Here is a 25,309-nt window from a genome sequence, read left to right on the forward strand (position 1 = left end):
AATTTTACTACTGGCTGAGGATGTTGCCATAGTTAACACCGACAATAATATAATAGTAGGTCGAAATGCAATAGACACTGGTGGGAGAAGGCTGAGTGGTAACCTAAAAATGGAAACACATAGGGGTGCAACTCGGGTTGATTTATAGGAATTCAGGTTGAGCTTTTACCTTCAAATCGGGTCGGGTTTGGGTTGATTCCAATTCATTTTTTAGTGAAAGTTAAACCCAACCCAAGTTGCACCCCTCGAAATACAGTCTCATCCAGGGGCGATGCCACTGGTGGAACGGGACCAAATTGCATTTATAACTTGAATAAGTCAAAGAACAATAAATGGATTCGGTGACATTCATCAATGGGGCGCCCTTTCATCTGTTTTCTACTTTTCTGCATTCGGTGACATTCACCAATAAAGGTATATTTGTTCTTTCCCAAAAAATTAAGGGGGGCAATTGCCCCCCTTCCCTTACAAGTGCCGTCGCCCCTGGTCTCATCAAACACTACATGGTGAGAGATGTATTTACGATCATATTGGAGATGGAGACATCGAAACACTTGGTGAAACAAATTATAACTCACAAACACACTGGGAGTAGAATTTATTTGGGTTGTACGGCCGAAGGCTTGGGAATCGTGTAGATCCAAAGACCTAGAGTCAGTTTGGTGGCACAATTTCTGAGGTTCACAAGGTGTTTGGTTGGTTTCTGCGTGTCGCATCATCTGCTAGTGGTATTTGGTTGCATATTTTGATTCAAATTGCTAAGAGACTACTTTGAATGTCTCTCTTCTCTGCCTATGTGGCTGTTACCTACCAAACTACTTGAGGAAAGAAGTTTTTTTTGCTGGTGGAGTCATGGCATTTAGTACTCTTCTCTCTGTATCGGTAATGACACCCATATTTACCCATATTGCCTCCTTATTCTGTTAAAGACACTGTACACCGTGAAACTACTTCTGTTGACAACCAAACACTACTTAGCACTACTTGGCTAGAGGACTACTCCATTGCTATTACACCTGTTGACTACTTCGCTTCTAATTTGCCGCTGCAACTGCATGCAACCAAACTGACCCCCACAAAAAGATTAATAAAGCGTCGTCTGAAAAGTTTTATCCTATGACGATTGATTCTTATTCACTATGAGGAAATATGGTTAATAAGATATACTTTTGCTCCTTGAAGCATAAATCTTTCGATTAAACTCCTAGGTTATCTAAAACCCTATAAGGCCATGTTTGGTAATCATGAAAAATTATTCCATGAAATATTTGTAAGCCTAATTGTAGCAGAGGGTCTAAAGAGGGTGAGGGAGACTTGAGTTGGTGAGAGTGAAGAGAGCATCACAAGTTCCTACAACATAGAGAGATAATCCAATTTTGTTGATGTGATGGACAACTCCTAGTTCAATTCATATGTTGCAATTGGTTTCACATGATACATTGGATGATCCTAGAATCTTGATCTTTTTTTTCTTTTCTTTTTTTGAAGGGTAAGATTCCAAAATCTTGATCATTAAAGTATCTTTAGGGTCTTATTTAGAAAAACTAAGCCCTTGATGTTGGGCCTCTAGCTCAATTGGTTGAGGCATTGTTCTGAGACCTTGAGGTCAGAGGGTGAATCCCAGCTTGCCTACCAAAAAAACAGAAAAATACGCCCTTGATATTTTTGGTAGGCAATGCTCTTAATTATATTGGTGTCCATGCGGAATGGGACAATGGTCATCTAGGTAAAATTCTTGGGGAGAATAAACTCGATGTCGGAGTATTAGGTTCTTTGAAAATAAGTCTTAAAAACATATATTTTTTCGCTCGAATGTATATTGGAAAACTTGGGTGGTCGTCGAGGTCATTTAAGACTTTACTGATGTAAAGTTTCATTTAACTACTAAATAGTAAATACCTTATAAATATTATTCACTTTATAGCTACATGAAAATGGCAAATGGCACATGCTATTAACGAATGTTATTCATCTGAAAAATGCATGTTTTATGACTAATTTTGATTTGGTAGAAATAGTCGGAGCTTAAAAGATATATAAGTTATGTAATAGATATAAAAAATGGCACGCACAAGCGACTAAGAAATTGACACGCACAATGCGAGAAATGTATATATTAGTCTGAACAAAAATGTGTTTTATGACACGCACAAGGAACCCACCGAGGCGTTGGCTCTTCGGCATAAAGTCACGGGTTTGCTCCCTATTGACGAGTGTTCGAATCCCGCCTCCGACTTACCTGATACACGTGGTGAGCGGGTCATTGCGTGTATCCGTAGGGACTAGTCCTACTCCCGAAGGGGGTGGGGACATCCTACGTCATCAAAAAAAAAAAAACAAATGTGTTTTATGACTGATTTTTTTCTGAGCAAAACTAGAGTCGGAAACTAAAAATATATCTAAGATATTTATCAGGTAAAACTATGCCGGAAACAAAACCCTAAAATTAAAGTATTTAATCTTTAAATGAAACTATAAGGTCCCATGATTTGGCATACATGATCAAGGTTTCTTGACAAGTTCCTAAAGACGCCTTATCGAATATTTGATGAAGGTTCTAGGATCATTCAATCGTTGTGGGACAAAATTGCAATAGGTTGAACTTGTAGTTGCCCATTATATCAATTTTGTTTTTTTACATGTGACATCCATGGGGCTGGAGCTACTTTTTTTTTTTTTTGGATTTACATACATTCAAATTACATTGTAGTATTTTTTATAATACTAAATAATTTCTTTAATTTAATTATTTGCTATGTAGAGATATTTACACTTATAAGGTTTAAATAATCTCTTTATCGGGGACATTTACATCGTTTTAAACAAATTAGTTATGGGCTTGATAGGGAGAAATTTGCATATATATGGCTTTTACTAGCCTGAGGGTAGGGGTGGCAATCCAACCGAAACCAAACTGAAAATTCGGTTTCGGTTTGGTTTTACCAAACGGATTCAAATTTCAAACCGAACCGATGCCCCCGATTTCCAATGATTATGAGTATGGGGTAGCGAAATTGGCTGAACCGAACCGAAAATTCAAATTTCAGTTTGGTTTCATGCATTTAAAAGATTTTTAAAAGCTGATGAGCTAGAGAGAGATAGAAGATTTTAAATAATATCCTAGGGTTTAATAGAGAGAGATTTTCTTGTGAACATGAGCAATATTAGAGACCGTTAATGGCATTATCATGATGGCCATTACCCTTGGTGGCGTTCATGTAATAAAATACAAAAAGTCGAGGTATTTTAGAATACCTCTTTTTCTTCTCTCTCTCTTCCCCTCTCTCTACCAATCTTGAACCCTACACCTCTTGGTGGGAAATCCTGACCTCAATCAAACCACTAGAGTATGTAGGAGATTGGTGTCAACATTTCACCATTTTAAGTTTATAAAACCAACAAAATGAGAGCCTCGAAATAGGAAAATGATACTTGCACTCCCTTGCATTAACTATGGCACTCAAGAATTGTAGCAGTCCAGACGAAAGTGGAAACAAGTAGAGGAGTGTCCTTATCAAAATAAGATTTTCCTACAAAAAGTGATTAAATAAGGTGCAACACCCCTGAAACATTTGGCTTGATGACCTTATTCCCCTTGCCTCTTTCCTTCCCTTCCACCCCCTGCTCGGACTACTAGAAAGTCGTAATTTTCATTAGCAAACTTACCTCCTCCCATTTTGCTTAGCCATGTATTAAGGGCAAAACATTTCATATGAAAAAAAAGTTAATTTTTTTTACATTTTTTATCTCATCTTACCCCACCTGGAATGAAAATTTTATTACACTTTTTTTCTCATCCCGAATAGAATCATTATATAATTCTCATTCCTGATTCCCACAATCAAAACGAAACCTTAGCCTATCCAAAGATGCTAAGACCTCCTATATTGTCTTTGTGAACATAGCTTCAACATTTATCTATTTTGCAAATATTGTGGTTTCTCTTTTGAACTAGTTGCAGACCCGTGCGTTGCACAGAACGCAAAACAAAGAATTTTGGCCCCTTGCAGTTATTTAGTAGGCAAAAGATATGGTGATCTCCTTAGGTTTTATTTGAGGAAGAATATAATAACATCTCTAATCAAAAGATATGGAAGAGATAATATTGTTGCTTATTTCCAAGTTTTTTTTCAAAAATATTGGAAGGGAAATAAAAAAACGTTAAAACTGATTAAATGGGTTAGGGGGGGGGGGGGGTAAATTTGCCATTTTAAAATTTTTAACGGAGAAAATTGAACTTCCTTAGTGTTAGGGACCTTTTAGCAAACATTTTCTAAAAGTAGGACTGTTCAGCTAATATGCTTTTCTTAGGGACTAATAAGCAATTATTTTGCCACGTAGGGACTAATCAGCAAAAATCCCAATCAAAAAAGGCATAAACCATAAATCAAAAAACTTAGCAACACAAAACAGTGCACAACACTGTTAAAGAGTAAGACTTTCAAACCATATGACATTTAAAACAAATATTAAGCCCTCTCTAAAGCTGCCTCAACCAAGCTCAAACTTCCATAAGCTAAGACATGATGACTATGCAAAACAGATATGAAAGGGATTAGTTGGTTTACCTTCCATTTGCCAATGGAAGATGGGTGGTCACAAAAAGATTAAATGACTGTGTTTAGAGCATGGAATTTCAGGCCATGCCATGTCCCATGGCTTGGTAGGTAAGAAGCACCTCTACATTTAGAGGTGCTCAGTTGGAGGGAATAGCCAGTCTATCTACGCTAACATTGGGAATAGCCAGAATTCAAATAAAAAGAAAAATTCTCATGAGTGAAATTCAAGTACCTGTCTCTTATTTTCCATAAACAAATACCCCCATTCATTTAAAAGTTAAAACATTTTTGTTGGGAATATAACCGGGTAGAACTCACCCCTAAAAGCTATCCGTCATAGGGAGGGTGCCCATTCCCTTATAACCCATCCACATCCATTTCACATGTCTGATGTGGGACTATTGCTTTTGCGTGGAACCCCAACAATTTCCTCCTCCACGTGGAAGCAACGTGGACCATCTCGCCCCTCCACGCTACGGCAACGTGTACGTGGGAACCACGAGATAACTACACCAGGGTTTCCGAGATCTTCCCCGAGGGACATTCCCACCCTCGGAGGCAAACCGGGGTTTCGATCTATAGAGTGTTAGGATCAACCCTATAATATTCAGTCTCTCTATAGATTAGAGGGTTAGGATCAACCTATGGAAATGATTTTGGGGCACAACCTATTTAGGCTATGGCCATCTAATGGAAATGATTTTGGGGCACAACCTATTTAGTGGGAGATCGTGACCCCCTCAAACCATCATTACCCTTAGTGGCTTTCATGTAATAAATGACAAAAAGTTGAGGTATTTTAGAATACCTCTTCATCATCTCTCACCCTTTCTCTCTACCAATCTTGAACCCTACACCTCTTGGTGAGAGGTCGTTATCCCCTCAAACCACTAGAGTATGTTGGAAGTTGGTGTCAACATTCTACCATTGTAAGTTTATGAAAGCTAAACAACGTGAGACTCTGAACAGGGAAATGATATTTGCACTCCCTTGCATTAATTACGGCACTCAAGAATTGTAGCAGTCCAGAGGAAAGTGTAAATAAGTAGAGGAGTGTCATTATCAAAATAAGATTTTCCTAAAAAACAAAAGTGATTAAATAAGTTGCAACACCCCCTGAAACCTTTGTCTTGATGACCTTCCCCTTGGCGCTTTCCTTGGCTTCCACCCCATGCTCGGACTACTAGAAAGTGGTAATTTTCATTTGCAAACTTACCCCTCCCATTTTGCTTAACCACTTATTAAGGGCAAAACATTTCTTATGAGATTTATTTTTCATTTTTTAATCTCATCTTCCCCAGTTGGAATGAAAAATTTATGTTCTCATCCCCGTTTAAAGGAGGATCTGAATATGAATCGGATCATGATATAATTCTGATTCCTGATTCCGACAATCAAAACGAAACCTTAGCCTATATAAAGATGCTGGGACCTCTCCTATATTGTCTGTGTGAACATAGTTTCAACATTTATCTATTTTGCAAGAGAAAATGGTTTGTGTGCATCTGCACATATAGCTTATCTGTGCATGGCTGCACAAACCATAGTTGGGGCCCCATTTTTTGGGGGATCCAAAGCATTCATTTGGAAGGGTGTGTACCAAAAATCAGCCATATAGGATCATCCTAACCTAATCAAAGTTGGAGGGGAAAATGGACAGACACTGTTCTGCCCATTTTTCCCCTCCACAAATGGCAGGGTTAGGATGATCTTAAAAGGCTGATTTTTGGTACACACCCTATCCGTGGAAGGGCCTTCCAAATGAATGCTTTGGATCCCCAAAAAATGCCTCCCCTCCCCCCCCCCCCAATGGTTTGTGCAGCCATGCACATATAGCTTATCTGTGGAGCTGTACACAAACCATTCCTCTAATTTTGCAAATATTGTGGTTTCTCTTTTGAAGTGATTTTATACGGTGTAAGCCAGTCCCTTATTTTTCAAAACCTCTTGGAACCATTTTTAACAGAAAGATGACGTTTTCGGCATACCCGTAGAGTACAAGAACGTCGAAAACAGACAAGAAACGAATAAATTATGAATTTCTGAAGTTTTGGAAAAATTGTCGCGTCGGCCGTCCGATAATTGCGGACGTCCGAGGATCTACTGTCGCCAAACGTGGTAATCATGGACGTCCGCCCCACCCGCGAACCCAGATTTCTCCAAAACACGATTTTTGACCTTTTTGTACTAAAACGACCATAACTCCTTCGTTTGAATTCCAATTCGCGCGAGGTTGGATCTGTTGAATTCGTATTGACGAGAGGAATCCATAGAACCTAATTTCAAGCTCTAAAATCCTCAAATCTAATTACCATATTTAATCTAAGCTTTTAGGGCATAACCCAAGCCTAGATTCTTAGAGTTTCAAAACTAAATTCTTAGTTTCATAGGGATCCATAAATCTATACATAAATTCTTATATGATTCTTTACATCAAACCTAACAATCTAAATTATCATAACAAGTCTAATTAGATCCTCATTTTAGGGTTCTTTTTATTCATCTAATCAATAAAGATCATAAGTCTTACCTCGATCTGAGATCTCTCTTTCCAAATAGCATTCTTCTTCTTCTTCTCCACGCAAATCTCCTCTTACGGCTGGAGCAAATGGTTTAGGATTTCTTAATGGTTGGAAATTCTCCTTAAGAGGTTATTTATAGGCTTTCTAAAGAAGCCCTAATTCTAATTAAATTCTTAATGACCGAAATACCCTTGATTAAAAAAGGGGGACGAATTTTAAAGGAAAGGGTAAATTCAGGTATTTAATGCAAACTACTTGGGCGTCCAATTTTGGTAAATGCACTAAAATACCAAGTTAGCTTTAGGTGGTGCCCCAAATTATAATGTGATAAAACAAGAGCCCTAGCTTTGTTGTTTTGACCCCACACAATACATAAGTGGGTCCCACATTTTCATGACCCACATTTTTATTTTCCAACCGGATCGTCAAACGTCCAACTAATTCCCAGCCAACCACTTCTTTTTTGCTTCACTGTGAAGCATCTTACATAAAGGCCAGATAATGAGAACGTAGAAACTTATATGGTTTCTGGGTCTTATAAGAGGAATAAGTAGAAACTTAACGGTAGAAAGTTATTTCTGGGTCCTATCAGAGGTATAAGTACTCATGTATACAAGACTAAGACCATTGATCCTTTAGAACATGAAGCAAAACCCTCTCGTATCTTGGTCTCATTCGGATCTCACTTCCCATGCACAAGCAAAACCCTCTCGTAACTCGGGTCAGGTCGGGTCGGGCCCCTTCAAACTCAGCTCGACCCGAGATTCATGCGGGCTATTGAATGCTCAACCCGGCTCGACCCGAAACCCATGAAACCTGAACCCAACCCAGGCTATTTTCGGGTCGGGTCGATGCGGGTCGGGTAAAACCCGGCTCGAGTTGCAGCCCTAGTGGCAATCCAACCGAAACCAAACTGAAAATTCGGTTTCGAACCGATTCAAATTTCAAACCGAACCGATGCCCCCGATTTCCAATGATTATGAGTAAGGGGTGGCGAAATTGGCCGAACCGAACCGAAAATTCAAATTTCAGTTTGGTTTCATGCATTTAAAAGATTTTTAAAAGCTGATGAGCTAGAGAGAGAGATAGAAGATTTTAAATAATATCCTAGGGTTTAATAGAGAGAGATTTTCTTGTGAACATGAGCAATATTAGAGACCGCTAATGGCATTATCAATTTATCATGATGGCCATTACCCTTGGTGGTGTTCATGTAATAAACTACAAAAAGTCGAGGTATTTTAGAATATCCTAGGGTTTAATAGAGAGAGATTTTCTTGTGAACATGAGCAATATTAGAGACCGTTAATGGCAATATCATGATGGCCATTACCCTTGGTGGCGTTCATGTAATAAGCTACAAAAAGTCGAGGTATTTTAGAATACCTCTTTTCTTCTCTCTCTCTCTTCCCCTCTCTCTACCGATCTTGAACCCTACACCTCTTGGTGGGAAATCCTGACCTCAATCAAACCACTAGAGTATGTTGGAGATTGGTGTCAACATTTCACCAATTTAAGTTTATAAAACCAACAAAATGCGAGACTCGAAATAGGAAAATGATACTTGCACTCCCTTGCATTAACTACGGCACTCAAGAATTGTAGCAGTCCAGAGGAAAGTGGAAACAGTAGAGGAGTGTCCTTATCAAAATAAGATTTTCCTACAAAAAGTGATTAAATAAGGTGCAACCCCCCTGAAACATTTGGCTTGATCACCTTATTCCCCTTGCCTCTTTCCTTCCCTTCCACCCCCTGCTCGGACTACTAGAAAGTCTTAATTTTCATTAGCAAACTTACCTCCTCCCATTTTGCTTAGCCATGTATTAAGGGCAAAACATTTCATATGAAAAAAAATTAATTTTTTTTACTTTTTTTATCTCATCTTACCCCAGTTGGAATGAAAAATTTATTACACTTTTTTTCTCATCCCGAATAGAATCATTACATAATTCTGATTCCTGATTCCCACAATCAAAACGAAACCTTAGCCTATCCAAAGATGCTAAGACCTCCTATATTGTCTTTGTGAACATAGCTTCAACATTTATCTATTTTGCAAATATTGTGATTTCTCTTCTGAACTAGTTGCAGACCCGTGCGTTGCACAGAACGCAAAACAAAGAAAAATTTGATAAAAGATAATTGAAGAAATTTTCCTTAAAATTGTAACATCTGTGGACATTTTTTTTTTTTTTTGAAGTATCTATGAACAACTTTCTTTTGCAGACGAAAAAAATTTAAGATAATATTCTTATTTAGTGATTTCAAAATTAGAAATCAACTTCTTAGATAAAGACTACTGCCAAAACCTCGCTATTGAATCAACAAATAAGATTAAGGAAAATTAGGAAGAAACAAATCAAGAACCATGCGGCGTTTAGAAAGTAGATTTGTCTTAGATGTAGGAAGCAGAGCTCACACACAATGATCGTGGAGAAGAAAGTATGCACAATCCAGAAAAGAGTGATAATATCAAATACAAAAATGCAGATATGAACTCACCTTTTGCAATTGATAAAACGGTGGCTTCTCCAGAGCCGGAGGTGTATGAATGACGATTTGCAGAAAAAGTCGATCCACGGAGGGGAGTGGCCGATTGTGGTGCTGCAAATCAAAAACCCAAAACAAAAAATTTGGGCTCCTACAATGCCCAAATGGTTTAAAATGATTTGCCAGGTTAGCTAATGTGAAAAATGTTAATTTATGCACTGATTACTATAGAAAGAATTTTGGCCCCTTGCAGTTATTTAGTAGGCAAAAGATATGGTGATCTCCTTAGGTTTTATTTGAGGAAGAATATAATAACATCTCTAATCAAAAGATATGGAAGAGATAATATTGTTGCTTATTTCCAAGTTTTTTTTCAAAAAATATTGGAAGGGAAATAAAAAAACGTTAAAACTGATTAAATGAGTTTTGGGGGGGGGGGGGGTAAATTTGCCATTTTAAAACTTTTAACGGAGAAAATTGAAGTTCTTGAGTGTTAGGGACCTTTTAGCAAATATTTTCTAAAAGTAGGACTGTTCAGCTAATATGCTTTTCTTAGGGACTAATAAGCAATTATTTTGCCATGTAGGGACTAATCAGCAAAAATCCCAATCAAAAAACTTAGCTACACAAAACAGTGCACAACACTGTTAAAGAGTAAAACTTTCAAACCATATGACATTTAAAACAAATATTAAGCCCTCTCTAAAGCTGCCTCAACCAAGCTCAAACTTCCATAAGCTAAGACATGATGACTATGCAAAACAGATATGAAAGGGATTAGTTGGTTTACCTTCCATTTGCCAATGGAAGATGGGTGGTCACAAAAAGATTAAATGACTGTGTTTAGAGCATGGAATTTCAGGCCATGCCATGTCCCATGGCTTGGTAGGTAAGAAGCATCTCTACATTTAGAGGTGCTCAGTTGGAGGGAATAGCCAGTCTATCTACGCTAACATTGGGAATAGCCAGAATTCAAATAAAAAGGAAAATTCTCATGAGTGAAATTCAAGTACCTGTCTCTTATTTTCCATAAACAAATACCCCCATTCATTTAAAAGTTAAAACATTTTTGTTGGGAATATAACCGGGTAGAACTCACCCCTAAAAGCTATCCGTTAGAGGGAGGGTGCCCATTCCCTTATAACCCATCCACATCCATTTCACATGTCTGATGTGGGACTATTGCTTTTGCGTGGAACACTAACAATTTCCTCCTCCACGTGGAAGTAACGTGGACCATCTCGCCCCTCCACGCTACGGCAACGTGGACGTGAGAACCACGAGATAACTACACCAGGGTTTCCGAGATCTTCGCCGAGGGACATTCCCACCCTCGGAGGCAAACCGGGGTTTCTATCTATAGAGTGTTCGGATCAACCCTATAATATTCAGTCTCTCTATAGATTAGAGGGTTAGGATCAACCTATGGAAATGATTTTGGGGCACAACCTATTTTGGCTATGGCCATCTAATGGACAGTTTGGATCATCCTTTGGTGCGGGCCATACCGTACTTTTTAATAAAGTGAGGAGTGCCATCATCCAAATACCGGAGTGCTAATAACATTTCCCTTATTTTATTTACAATATGGTATTTCTAGTTATATATAATGATATATAAATACAGATTTATTTTTTTTGAACGGACGGAATTTTTTTAGAGTGAAAGATAGGAGTTAATACAAAGGAGGTCGCCGGAGCAAAAATAACAGCTAGAAGACGAATGCAGAAAAAAATAATCAAAATCAAGGAGGTAAATAGTCAAATATCTCTAGCAAAGGGCGATCGACTCCAGCTCGAGCAATATAGCGAGAGAAAAAACAGAGATTTTTTTGGCTCTCCTTCGTTCTCTCTCATGTACTTTTACCGTTTAGCGCTTTAACAATTCATATTTATAAGGTTTCTAATGACCTTAGCCTCTGTACTATGGTTTTAAAACAAGGAAAAGCGGGCATTTCGTAATTTATTTTTCTCCTAAATTCACTCTTGTTTACACCTAGCTATCCAATTTTCTTACCTTCGATTTCAGAACTAATTTCTCTCTCTATCGAACCTGCCCTAAGCCCACGCCCTTATGCATCTCTCTATCTCAAACCCCTCTCTTATTCAACCAACCCACCAAAAGGAGATTCAAGCAAAGAGACCAGATGAATACTCAAATCTTGCCATGTTTGAAATATTTCCATGAGATTTCTTCCAATTAAACTATATAAATGTGGGATTTTCTTTTCTGTTGAAGGTACAATGGATGTCTATGCCTCTTCCAATTTCAACTACCACAATATGTGATTTCCCTTTTTAACCCTTTCTTCCTGCATTAGAAATTGGAGAGCATTAATGGGGATCTTTGTTATTTCTTGATCATGTAAGTAGGTTCGACCTGGAATTTTTTTAAACGGGAAACAATATAAGTTTCTGTACTATGTCTAGGGGATATAATCAATGGCATTGTTAAGAGCATCTTTCCTATTGTCTTGCATTTGTTTTTACTGTTGATGAATTGAATCGATGAAAACCATGAAAACATCCCTGTTTTAATGACATGAAGTCCAAGTTTGGACTTCTATATTCTCCCAAAATTTTCAACTTCCATGTTTGTTAATGTTATTCTCTGTTTTTTTTTTTTGAATGCTGATTGTTAATGTTGTTCTTGCTGTCTATTTAATTTGATAATCCTTTTCTCAATCTGCAGGTAATGCCAAGGATCTTCATTGAACATGATCTTCTCTAGACATGTGTTTCCAATGTAGTATATGTTTTAGATATGACGGATCACCGTGGATGCTACTTCATCTTTTTTTGATTGGAATTTTAAAGTGATGAATACCCTCTTTAGTTCGAATTGTCTTTGTGAGCTTAGCTGCTTTATAATTTGAAGTGTTTTCCAGATTCAGAATGTATGAAAAAATTCATCTAATCTTATACAAGAGATCCTCTTCTATCTTCACATGCTGCAGGAATTTATGTTCTAAATTCATCAACTCTAGCATGTTTCATAAAACTTCTGTTTCTTGAATAGACATTGCCCTCTCTGTTATGGATATGGAGGTGGTTTAAAATGGTTAGAGAGGCTCTTTTACATAAATGCTATAGTATATTCATAGACATTGATTCAATTGCTCGCTTATTCTACCTTACTTGCTATGTGCCTACGCATTGGCAAATTTATTACTCTGAGAGGTATGAGATTCACAAACCACAAAGTCTAATGATAGAGTGTTGCTCCATTGAAATGGAGTTTGGAATTTTAATATTTTTTGTTTTGTTTTTTTTTGTTATGCAGGTTACCAATGTGGCTAGCTGATGCTTTTTGTCACTGATTGAGGCAGCAGAATCAGTAGGTAGAATTAGTAGGTTGAGCTTGCTCGCCACATGCAGCAGCACTGATCTATAATTCTTTATTAGCTGGTGAGATGGGAGAGGTGAATGGATCAACAAAATTGTTTCTATCATTGCAGCTAATCTCTATATTGATTTCTTCACAATAGTTCTTGATCTGCCTATGCAATCTCTCGCCCTGTTTCTGGATGTGTTTATCCCCACTATATTTCAGCTGCGCTATATTTCAAGCTTCGCTTCACCCTGAACAGTTATAAGATGATAATGAGGTACGTTTTGTATTTCGAAAGAATGTAATCTATGAAAATTGGGTTTTTAAATGTTTAAATCAGACAAGTGTGGTTTGGGTTGGGCATTTTCTCTGATTTTTGGATATTATTTAAACACGTACTTCTTTTTATTGTTGATTTTATTTTATTTTGCTACTATAATTTGCCTTCACTACTTGGGACCTATTTGTTTAAGATTGGACTCAAATTTACATTTCTTTTTGGATTAAATAGATGATGCAGATAATAGGATTTATTTCCGCATTATTTAGTTTCTAGTATTTTATTTCCATGTTATTAGTTTCTAGGATTTTATTTTTCATGTTATTTTTAGGAATTCTTATTTTAGTAGGATTCTATCGTTTAGGTTGTTTATTTGCCTATATATTGGCCTCTTTAGAGCTTATTTTGTAACTTGTAATGATTATTGAATAAAGATTGATTCTCCCCTCTACTATTTTATTCTTCTTCTCCTCTTCTCTTCTTCTTCTTCTACTTCTTCCTAAATTCGTCTCTCTTCAGGTTATTTTCGTCTCTTCTTCCCCTATTCTTCTAATTCTATCTCATTTCGTCTATTTCGCTCCATTTTCTTCAATTTCTCTTTACGGTCCTACATCGATTTGGTATCAGGAAGATTGCCCGCATGATATCACTATACCGATCCAGGAGGAGTACGTTGTCATCTTCCAATCTTATTTGATTGTCAAGAGAGGTTCGCGTCTTTATGATTCTGCATGGATGATTTCTTCTGTAGTACTACGCTCGTGTTCCCTACCACTTTCTCAGTCCTTACAAGCGTTGTCCAGCATTCCAGAGTTCGGAGGATTGCGACTCATGCTACTTGAGTGGGTCATCTACGTATTTGATCCAGGCGGATTATAACTCAAGGGCGAGTTCTTTTCAAGAGGGGGAGAATGATGCAGATATTAAGATTTATTTCCGCATTATTTAGTTTCTAGAATTTTTATTTCCATGTTATTAGTTTCTAGGATTTTATTTTCCATGTTATTTTTATGAATTCTTATTTTAATAGGATTCTATTTTTTAGGTTGTTTATTTGGCTATATATAGGCCTCTTTAGAGCTTATTTTGTAACTTGGAATGATTATTGAATAAAGATTGATTCTCCCCTCTACTATTTTATTCTTCTTCTCATCTTCTCTTCTTCTTCTACTTCTCCCTAAATCGTTTCTCCTTCAGGTTATTTTCGTCTATTCTTCCCCTATTCTTCTAATTCTATCTCCTTTCGTCTATTTCGCTCCCCTTTCTTCAATTTCTCTTCACGGTCCTACATCAATAGAATTATCAGTATTTGTAGTAAAGACGGCAGTAAGCACTTGGCAATAAGCATTGATTGAAGGATCTGGATGTGAACTTCTTAGCGTGAGTTCTTTCTACAAGCAGCTTGCCGTATGCTTTGCCGGATTCCATTATAGGTTTACATTCTATGGGATAGAGCTTTCTCTCCGAGTTTTTTATTTTAGGCTTACATTCTTATGTGGCTAAGAACTGACAGATTTTAGCTCCAGGTTTTCAAAACAAAGTTCTATTTTATGACAGTCAATGATTTTTATTATATTGTTCTTGGATTAATTTAATTCCAACTATTATATTGCTTTTGTGTGACCTTCTATGTAATACTTGCCTCTTCTCTTACTGCCATGTTTCTTATTTCTTGAAGTTGTTTGGTTCTTATTTAAGTGAGTGCCATAGAAAAACAAAAAAGGGTCTAGGCTCTTGCGGTAATATGACATGAAGCGTTTTTGTCTGCCTTCATCCATCTTATGTTTTTAAATCAACATTGTCTAGACGTGTTGTAGCATATTAGTTCAGCATCTTGACCATCACTCTTATACATGGAAATCCATTTCATTTTGTTTTAACTTAAGTTTTTTAAAGTTATTGTACTATAAAAATCCAAATTATGTTTCTTTTATATCCCATGACTCTGCCTTGAGTTGATCGGGGCAGAATTCGAGCAATCTTTAATTAGTTTGGATCGATGGTCTGTTTTCCTTTTTAAATTCATTGCTGAATATCGGTTCTGATTTTTATTTTTACACAATTCTTGGATTCAAATTGGGGCATTGGGGAACAATCTAAAGTGTTATATAGAGAGATTTTCCCTCCCATTCTTTTAAATTGTGCAGCTCATCTTCTTTTAAAACACAATGTTTCTATAGAGATGGATAGACTATCTGCATATTTTTACACAATGTTTCTATAAAAATCCAAATTGTGCAGCTCATCTTCTGTAATTTTGTAATGTTTCAGTTTTGGGTTTTATTTGTCCAATCAGTGCATTAGGATTATGTTTTATGATTGCTACTATGATGTCTTTATAGCATTAGGATTATGTTTTATGATTGCTACTGTGATGTCTTTATAGCATGGTGATTCTGAAGCTCTCCTGTCTCATTCATTTCTTCCATGTAAAGCTTTTATTAAAATTATAGTTATGATATTTTTATTTACTATGGTCTATTACACAGCCCTATGCATTTTTGACGCATCGCACCGGGTTTTTTACTAGTATATATCTTATACACATGTAAATTTTTTAAGAAATATTGAATACCTTATAAATTTTAATTATAGCTGTCAGATGCCCTTTTATTTAGGCTCACCCTGTAGGATAATAATACACACCTGTTTTAATGTGAATTGTGGGGGCGCTTTTTTGACGTCAAATCACATCAACAGGGTGCGATTTACCCTACAGGGGTGCGGAAAAATATCGCCCAAGAAAAATTACAAATGGAAACATTGTATTATCAGATGAATAACACCAGGGCATGGCGCACTCCATTTTCTTGTGAACATAGTTCCCATTAAGCAATATTAGAGACCGTTAATGGCATTACCCTTAGTGGCTTTCATGTAATAAATGACAAAAAGTTGAGGTATTTTAGAATACCTCTTCATCATCTCTCTACCATTCACTCTACCAATCTTGAACCCTACACCTCTTGGTGAGAGGTCGTTATCCCCTCAAACCACTAGAGTATGTTGGAAGTTGGTGTCAAAATTCTACCATTTTAAGTTTATGAAAGCTAAAATACGTGAGACTCTGAACAGGGAAATGATATTTGCACTCCCTTGCATTAATTACGGCACTCAAGAATTGTAGCAGTCCAGAGGAAAGTGTAAATGAGTAGAAGAGTGTCATTATCAAAATAAGATTTTCCTAAAATTAAAAAAAAAGTGATTAAATAAGGTGCAACACCCCCTGAAACGTACCACACTATAGGATGATCCAAATCGTCCATATGATGGGCCATAACGTAAATAGGTTCTCAACAAGCCTTTGTCCCAAACTAGTTGGGGTCGGCTAAATGAATCCTTTAGGTTGTGCCCAAAAAATCATTTCCACTGCAAATATTATATGGCTTCAAGAGATATAATAATTGGCCTTCTCGAACTTTGTTGCAACTTTGTAAATTGACCGTACACGGTGTCGGAACTAGTTCCTAGGTTCATATACATGTCGACAGGGCCAACGTTTATCTCCCATTGGCGGGATAATAGTTCTTATGTTCATATATAGGCTAAAGTCTGTGCCCCTCCGACGGGGTCTTTTTCTGAGTTCATATAATCTAAGCCTCTCAATAGGTGTTCAAAGTTCACACAGTTCGAAAGAAGGTGTTCAAAGTTCACATGGTCCAAAAGGAAGTGTTCACAGTTCAAAGTGAGTGTTCAACATAAGTTCCAAAGTGGATTCATATATAGAGAATGTCTAATAGCTCAAAGATTCATATAATTAGAAAAACTGAAAGGGGTTTCACAAATCCAAATTATTCCATCTGAAATATGTACTAGATAACAGGGTTCAATAGAATTCATATGACATTCAAAGATAGTAATTCACATGGATTTTTCATAAGGTTGTCAGTGTGGATGGTCACACGGTGGTCAAAGTTCATAAGTGTGAAGGAATCACAAATGGGTTTTCATAAAAGTTTCATATATTGAGGAAAGCATTCGATGTAAGTCTCTTTGTCTTAAGATTCAATAGATTTCAGACAATAACGGAATTAGCATGCAAGACCCAAGTTAAGTCTAAAGCTTATCAATGGCTCCAAAGATTCACAGAGTTTGGGATTCACAATCAACAATGGCATAGTGTTCGAAAGGTAAATCGCAGCACTAAAGTAGTACGAAATTACATACCTTAAAATCAAACTACTTCCCTTTTTATAATCACCTACAATCAAAAGTATGAATATTTCCATGAGTCTTATCGCTAATTTCACTCCCATTAAACACATGCATATTTCTACTAACACGGGACACCCTTTGGTGCCTCTTCGAGAAAAAATCGGCAAACCGTCCTAGGGTTCTTCTTAGCATTTTGGGATTATCATCATTATAAAGTTTTCAAAAACCTCTTGGAACCATTTTTAACAGAAATATGATGTTTTCGGCGTACCCGTAGAATAAAAAAACGTAAAAAACGGACAAGAAAGGAATAAGTTATGAATTTTCGAAGTTTTGAAAAAATTGTCGTGACGGCCGTTCGAGAATGACGGACTTCTAGGATTACAGATGTCTGAGAATTGTGGACGTTTGAGGATCTACTGTCGCCAAATGTGGTAATCACGGATGTCTGCCATTTTCCAGTGGTCCGCCCCACGCGCGAACCCAGATTTCTCCAAAACGTGATTTTTCACCGTTTTTGCACTAAAACGGCCATAACTCCTTCGTTTGACATCCGATTCGCGCGATGTTGGATTCGTATCGACGAGAGGAATCCATAGAACCTAATTTCACGCTCTAAAATCCTCAAATCTAATTACCATATTTAATCTAAGCTTTTAGGGCATAACCCAAACCTAGATTCTTAGAGTTTCAAAACTAAATTCTTAGTTTCATAGGGATCCATAAATCTATACATAAATTCTTATATGATTCTTTACATCAAACCTAACAATCAAAATTATCATAACAAGTCTAATTAGATCCTCGTTTTAGGGTTCTTTTTATTCATCTAGTCAATAAAGATCATAAGTCTTACCTCGATCTGAGATCTCTCTTTCCAAATCGCACTCTTCTTCTTCTTCTCCACGCAAATCTCCTCTTACGGCTGGAGCAAACGGTTTAGGGTTTCTTAATGGTTGGAAATTCTCCTTAAGAGGTTATTTATAGGCTTTCTAAAGAAACCCTAATTCTAATTAAATTCTTAATGACCGCAATACCCTTGATTAAAAAAAGGGGGACGAATTTTAAAGGAAAGGGTAAATTCGGGTATTTAATGCAAAGTACTTGGGCGTCCAATTTTGGTAAATGCACTAAAATACCAAGCTAGCTGTAGGTGGTGCCCCAAATTATAATGTGATAAAACAAGAGCCCTAGTTTTGTTGTTTTGACCCCACACAATACATAAGTGGGTCCCACATTTTCATGACCCACATTATTTTCCAACCAGATCGTCAAACGTCCAACTAATTCCCGGCCAACCACTTCTTTTTTGCTTCACTGTGAAGCATCTTACATAAAGGCAGACAATGAGAACTAGGGGTGGCCAGAACCGAACCAAACCCGAAGAACCGAACCGGAACCGAACTATTTAAAAATACTCTGGGTCCGGTTCGGTTCCACTGATGAAGAACCGAACTTATTCTGTTCGGTTCCGGGTCTAATGTTCTTGGTTCGGTTCTGGAACCGAAGAACCGAACTTTAAATATATATATATATATATATAATATTTTTATATTTATATTATACATATACTTATTAATATAAATTACTTATAATTTTAATAAGTAATAGTTAATACTATTCTTATAAGAAGAAAGTAACTTATATTATAACTTTAATTAAAAGTTTTTAAAATTATAATTAATAATTAGTAATTAGCCATTAGAACCGGAGAACCGGACCGATTATGTTCGGTCCGGTTCGGTTCGGTCCTACTATGTACTACGGTTCGGTTCGGTTCTTACGGTTCATGGAACCGGGAACCGAGAACCGAACCGGTTGGCCACCCCTAATGAGAACATAGAAACTTATATGGTTTCTGGGTCTTATAAGAGGCATAAGTAGAAACTTAACTGTAGAAAGTAATTTCTGGGTCCTATCAGAGGTATAAGTACTCATGTATACAAGACTAAGACCATTGATCCTTTAGAACATGAAGCAAAACCCTCTCGTATCTTGGTCTCGTTCGGATCTCACTTCCCATGCACAAGTTAAAGGTCAAAAAAAAAAAAAAGTTTAGCTTTTTTGGAACTCTATAGTCTAAACGGGGCATGATCTTATCAACTGAACATGAGCTCAGAGCCTCAGATCATCCGATCATACTGTAATCAATGGAATTTAGCTTACCTTTTATGGTTGCCTTTTGGATCAACGGACCTGATCACGTAAATGAGACTGAGATGAGCCCACTAATAAGATCACTTTCCTGTACTAAGCAAAATATCCAAAGACGCCATATTCGGTAGCAAGTGATGTTTTCTTATATGGCTGTAAAGAAAATGTCCATTTACCATATATGGCTGGAAAGAAATCAAAGGCTTTTTGAAGTGAATAATTCGCATAAGCAAGATACCCTCCGCATCATCTTTCATACCATTCGAAGCTGTGTCCTGCATCTCAACCTGCTAAATAATTCCTCCTCTTCTTGTGCTAAAATAGCAGAAAACTTCAACCTCCCAGTTTTCAACATCGAAAGAGTTCCCAAATTTTGCCGATGGATCCCTCCTGACCCTCCTTTCCTCAAGCTTAATTCCGATGCTTCGCTCTCTGTTGGAGAAGCCTCCATGGGAGGAATTATCCGAAATCAGTTTGGAGAATCCCTCGGCTGTTACTCTCTTGTCGCGATCCCAGCTTCTATCCATGAACTGGAATTGGAAGCTGTACTTCATGGTATCTTCCTTGCAGTTCAACTGAACGCCAATCATTTATGGATTGAATCTGACTCTACAAATGCGGTCTAGGTGATCAAGGGTTTTCAGAAATGTCCTTGTAGAAAGATTGATACTCTCTGTTCCATCAAAACCACCCTTCAGAAATTTGAATCCTGGAAATTTTCGCATGTGTGGAGGGAGGCAAACATGGCTGTTGACATTTTGTCTAAATGTGATTACCGTTGAATCCTTCCTAATTTTTGGTCCCCTTCTCTAAATGTTGTAATTGTTTCCAATGCGTCGGGAACTATTTATGAAAGATTGTAACCTTCTTATTTTCTATTAATATATCTGGTCAGGGTCCGCCAAACCCAGCTTACCTACCAAAAAATAAATAAAAAAAGTGTTGTTTTCTTTTGACAAACACCAAAGAAGCCATAGGGGTATTTTAGATATTCTTGTAAAAAGAAGGGTCTATCTTATAGAAAAGGATTATATAAGACGACGCTGCCCTAAGTCCCTAATCCTCTCTATCTCTTCTATTCTTCTTCTTGTTTTGTGGAGAGGTTCTGAACAAAGAACCAAAGCAAACACCGTCAGTGAATATCAAAAGCTATGAGATCTGATGGCTTTTCCATGTCCAAAACGCTGCTTCTCTCCTGTTTCTAATCATTACTGGATTTCCGCTATCTATTTTCAAAATGTCTTATGTGTCAGAGTTTAGGGTTTTGAGACCTTTTTTTTTCTTTTGTAGACTTTGCATACCTAGGCCGATCCGAACCGTTCATCCCGTGGTTCTTACTTTGGATCGGCCTTGGCCTGAATATTCTAGCCATCTTATCGGAGGGTCTGTTGAGGAATTCTAATGCAATGCTTGAAGAAACCTGATCAACGTTCCACATTCATTGAACGGGTAAAAAGCCATCTAATTCGAAGGTTAGGGTTTCTAGATCGGTGCTTTTTTTCTTATTTTGATTATTAATGCCTTGATTGCCCAATGATGGAAAACTTATGGTTTGGAGCAGTGGAATGGATTTTTCATTTTGAGCCTTGAAGCATCTTCTTCTTCTTCTTCTTCTTCTTCATCATCATCATCATTACTTTTTTCTTCTTCTTCTTCTGTGTGGAAAGGCTCTCAATGAAAGCCATTGTAATCACTGTAGATGAATATCAATAGCTATGAGATCTGAGGGCTTAACTCAAAGACCAAACGCCTTTCGCTTTTAAGAATCTTTGAGACATTGAATTTTTAATATGTTTACTGTTCGCATTTATATAGTTTATGAAATGTCTTATATTATTTACCAGTTACATGCATTTGATTTAATTTCTTATTGCTAATTAAGCAAAATTACTTGCTTGATAGTTTTTTTTATAGCCTCTCTTACCTTCTGTATTGTCTTTCATGAGTAGCTGTGTACAAATTGAGTGTTTCTATTTTCTAATCTTAGCTTAGGAGATTATTAGAATTCTCGCTTCTTAGAATCCCATTTGTTTTGTGCTCAAATCAAAATCCCATGTGAAATAATTGCTGTCCTGTCTTGCTCGATGATCTAGACCATTCATTTGTTTGTGCTCCTTTTAGTGCCTATGGGTGATGGGGTTTTTTTTTTCTGCTTTTATTCGATTTTATTATCTCTGTCACCTTTAAGTCCAAAAAATGATCTGTGTGGATCAATGAGAAGTGGTCCCTGGCCTATTTGGGCTTGTTGGGGACAACAAATTCAAATGACATGGAGATTAGAGAAGTGCTTCAAGGGCTTCGGATCATTGATCCCAGCCTCTTTGACAGCCTAATGGTCGAGGGGGATTCCCATAATGTCATAAGATGGCTCCAGGGGTCTTTGCTTCTATATTCACTTCTTATTTTTCATTAAAAAGGAGGGTCAGATGCAGTGGCTACTGTAAATTTGCTATGGGCTCGGGACTTTTAAAATGGTAAAATATATCACAGCATATCTTACCAGATCTGATTGTTGGATCATTAGTGTGTAAGATTAGGCTACCTATTCTAGATTAGCTAGTTAGGTTGGACTAGGTTTGTTCTTATTTTTAACCCCCTAAATCTTATATCTATCAGACCATGTTTATCTCTCTTAAGTGCTTCATATAATCACTAGTTATGGTTATTGTAATCAAGCAAGATTAGTGAAATCTCATTTGTTTAACACGCAGATTCTTCAGATATTCTGTAACCATGGAATGCCCGATGATGGAAAATCTTATTTGGTTTGGAGCGGTTGCTTGGTTTTTCTTTTAGAGCCTCAAAGCATCACCATCTTCTTCTTTTTCTTCTCATCATCTTCATAATCATCATTTTTTTCTTCTTGTTTTGTGGAGAGGCTCTGAAAGAAGAACCAAAGCAGACACCGTCTATGAATGTCAAAAGCTATGAGATCTGAGGACTTTTCCATGGCCAGAACCCTCTTCTTGCCTGTTTCTAATCATTACAACTGTTCCTCTACATATTTTCAAAATGTCTTATGTGTCCTTTTAAGATACAGCGTTTAGGGCTTTGACAGTCTTTTCCCCTTTTTAGACATTTCATACATAGGCCGATCCGAACCGTTTGTCCCATGGTTCTTATTTTGGATCGGCGGTGGCCGGAATATTACGTTGAATAGATGCTTCTAGCCATCTGATTAGAGGGTCTGTTGAGGAATTCACTGAACGGGTAAAAAGTCCTCTAATTGGAAGGTTAGGATTGCTAAATCAGTGTGGTTTTCCTCACATGCAGTGTATATTCCTTTTTTGACAATTGATGCCTTGATTGCCCAATGATGCAAAACATATGGTTTGGAGCAGTGCAATGGATTTTTTCATTTTGAGCCTTGAAGCATCATCATCATCATCATCATCACAATCTTCTTCTCTTCTTCTTCTTCTTCTTCTTCTTCTTCTTCTATATGTGTGGAAAGGCTCTCAATGAAAACCATTTTACTCACTGTCGATGAATTTCAAAAGCTATGAGATCTGAGGGCTTCGCTAAAAGGCCATACTCCCTTCTCTTTTAAGAATTTTTCAGACATTGAATTTAACATGTTTACTGTTCACATTTTCATAGTTTAGGAAATGCCTTATTGTAGTTCCCAGTGCATGCTTACCTAGACATAGCAATTCTAGTCACATCTGATTAAGTTTCTTATTTCAAATTATGCAAAATTACTTGCTTGATAATTTTTAACAGCATCTCTTACCCTTTCATTTTTTTCTGTATTGTTTTTCATGAGTAGTAGTACCAATTGAGTGTTTCTATTTTCAAATCTTAGTCTGTAACTGCCTTAGGAGATTCTTAGTATTCGCTTCTGAAAATCCTATTTCTTTTGTGCTCAAATCAGAATCCCATGCGAAATAATGCTATCGTGTATCTGTTTGATGATCTTGACCATTCATTTGTTTGTGGTCCTTTTAGTGCCTTTGGGGGAATTTTTTGCTTTTATTGGATTTTATTTTATTTTTGTCACATTTATGTCCAACAAATGAATGGTGTAGATCAATGAGAAGTGATCTCCGCTGATATATATTTACTTCCTATTTCTCATTAAAAGGGAGGGCCAAATGCAGTGGTTATTGTAAATTTGGTACGAGCTTGGGACTTTTAAAATGGTAAAATAAAATATATCAGATCAGATCTAGTAAGATCTGATCGTTGGATCATTAGAGTGTAAGATTAGGCTACCTATGCTAGATTAGATAGTTAAGTTAGATTAGTATTGTTCTTCTCTTTAGCCCCCCCAATTCCCTAAATCTTATATCTGACTCGCAATGTTTATCTCTCTTAAGTGCTTTATATAATCACTAGTTATGGTTTTTGTGATCAGGCAAGATGATTGAAATCTCATTTATTTATATGGTATCAGAGCTGTCAATCTAATCAATATAGCACTAACTCACTTGTGAAACTTGTGGCCGAGGCCTAATTGCTTTATCCCCCTCCACCCCGTCGCTAGAAACCAATCCAACGAAAACTCTCATCTTGTTCCGTTCTTTTTCCTCTTTTCCTTTGGCATTTCTTCAATAAGGTAGAGGAGGGGGGAGGGGGAGCACATCCATCACCAAGTTCCCACGTTAACTTGCTTCCATTCATTGGCATCGCCTTGACTGACTTTCGCTTTGCTTATCCCTGCTCAAAACCTTTCGTACATCTGCATAGGAAGAACATTGGAGGTTTTTATTGGGAAAAAGTTGCTGGAGTGCATCTACAAATTCATTGCAATCCTAAGAAAATTGTTTTTATTGTCAGCAATAGCAGGAAGATTCTTTAAGGCCCTGTTTGGTTGGACAAAAGCCAGGGACCTGAAGGGGTTTTGCTTGGTTTTTGGGTGCCATCTGAGGAAACACCATTGTTGGATTTCCAAATAGAGCCAAAAGGGTTTAAATGTAGGAAGACTACTTAGGATGTCTCCTGCTTGTCCCAGGCTGGTCTAGTGATGTGACATGCTTGTCTCCTGCTAGTAAAATCCAAGCAAAAAATACTTTTTTTGTGGTTTTTTCCGTGGATTTTGTGAGGTGAGTCAAGCACGCCACTAGACGTTAAAGCAAAAAGGTTTTTGCTTTGGTTTCTTTGGAATGATCTCTCTCTCTCTCTCTCTCTCTCTCTCTCTCTCTCTCTCAATATTGGGAACAACACCTTTTATCCACACACTCCTTCCTTTTGTCCTAAGCAGAATCCTCACTCTACTTATTGTTATTGTACATTTCATTTTTAAAAGGAAATTCCTTATAATGTCTAAATATCTCAAGTGTTCATGTTGTCGCTGGTAATTGTCGTCGTCATTATCAGCCATTTGTTGTCCTTTTCTTTCTTACTTATGATTTACTCTCAATTTACATCTTTTTATCTTTGGTCTATTTTCCTTGAGGTGTCTTGATTGAGGTGCGTGCCTGAAATAGTAATTTTTTTTTGTCGAGGTCATCAATTGTTTTGAGGTGCGTGCCTGAAAGAGTATTCCATCTTTATTGAAGATCGATAGTTAAAATTGATCCATGATAACTCTTCATTGCGGTACTTGTCCATAGTGACTCATTTGTATGAGAATCAATATTCAGAGTTGGCTATTGAAGACTTGCCAATCGAGGCTCGAGTTCCCTCCTACCCATATAAGCAACGGTCTATTAAAATCCTTTGGATTTTGACAGCCATCTTTGCTGCTCGTCATAAAAGTTTCACCTTTGACAATCATCATTGGCATCTGTTGTCATCATCAACAACCAACATTTGACAACATGCATTAGTCATCATAATCAGTGGGGATTCATCATTGCCCTCGATAGGGTTCATTT

The 25,309-nt window shown here is 37.1% G+C and overlaps 1 protein-coding gene and 1 long non-coding RNA gene across 2 annotated transcripts; both read left to right on the forward strand.

Moving 5' to 3' along the window:
- The first annotated feature begins 19,639 nt into the window (after nucleotides 1-19,639).
- On the forward strand, nucleotides 19,640-20,116 carry LOC143888798 (uncharacterized). Its single transcript, XM_077393200.1, has one exon. The coding sequence runs from the start codon at nucleotides 19,640-19,642 to the stop codon at nucleotides 20,114-20,116; it is 477 nt and encodes a 158-aa protein (XP_077249315.1).
- A 435-nt stretch (nucleotides 20,117-20,551) lies between these two features.
- LOC143888197 (uncharacterized) lies at nucleotides 20,552-22,454 on the forward strand. The gene is made up of 2 exons (XR_013254503.1): nucleotides 20,552-20,664; nucleotides 20,781-22,454. It is a non-coding gene; the product is annotated as an uncharacterized LOC143888197 (long non-coding RNA).
- Nucleotides 22,455-25,309: the final 2,855 nt, after the last annotated feature.

This window comes from Tasmannia lanceolata, unplaced genomic scaffold (assembly GCF_043159265.1).
Source record: "Tasmannia lanceolata isolate RefF3 unplaced genomic scaffold, GAP_Taslan_0.1 ptg000012l, whole genome shotgun sequence".
Lineage (NCBI taxonomy): Eukaryota > Viridiplantae > Streptophyta > Magnoliopsida > Canellales > Winteraceae > Tasmannia > Tasmannia lanceolata.

Coding starts and splice junctions, on each gene's coding strand:
- LOC143888798 (XM_077393200.1), top strand. CDS start 19,640: ATGGCTGTAAAGAAAATGTCCATTTACCATATATGGCTGGAAAGAAAT.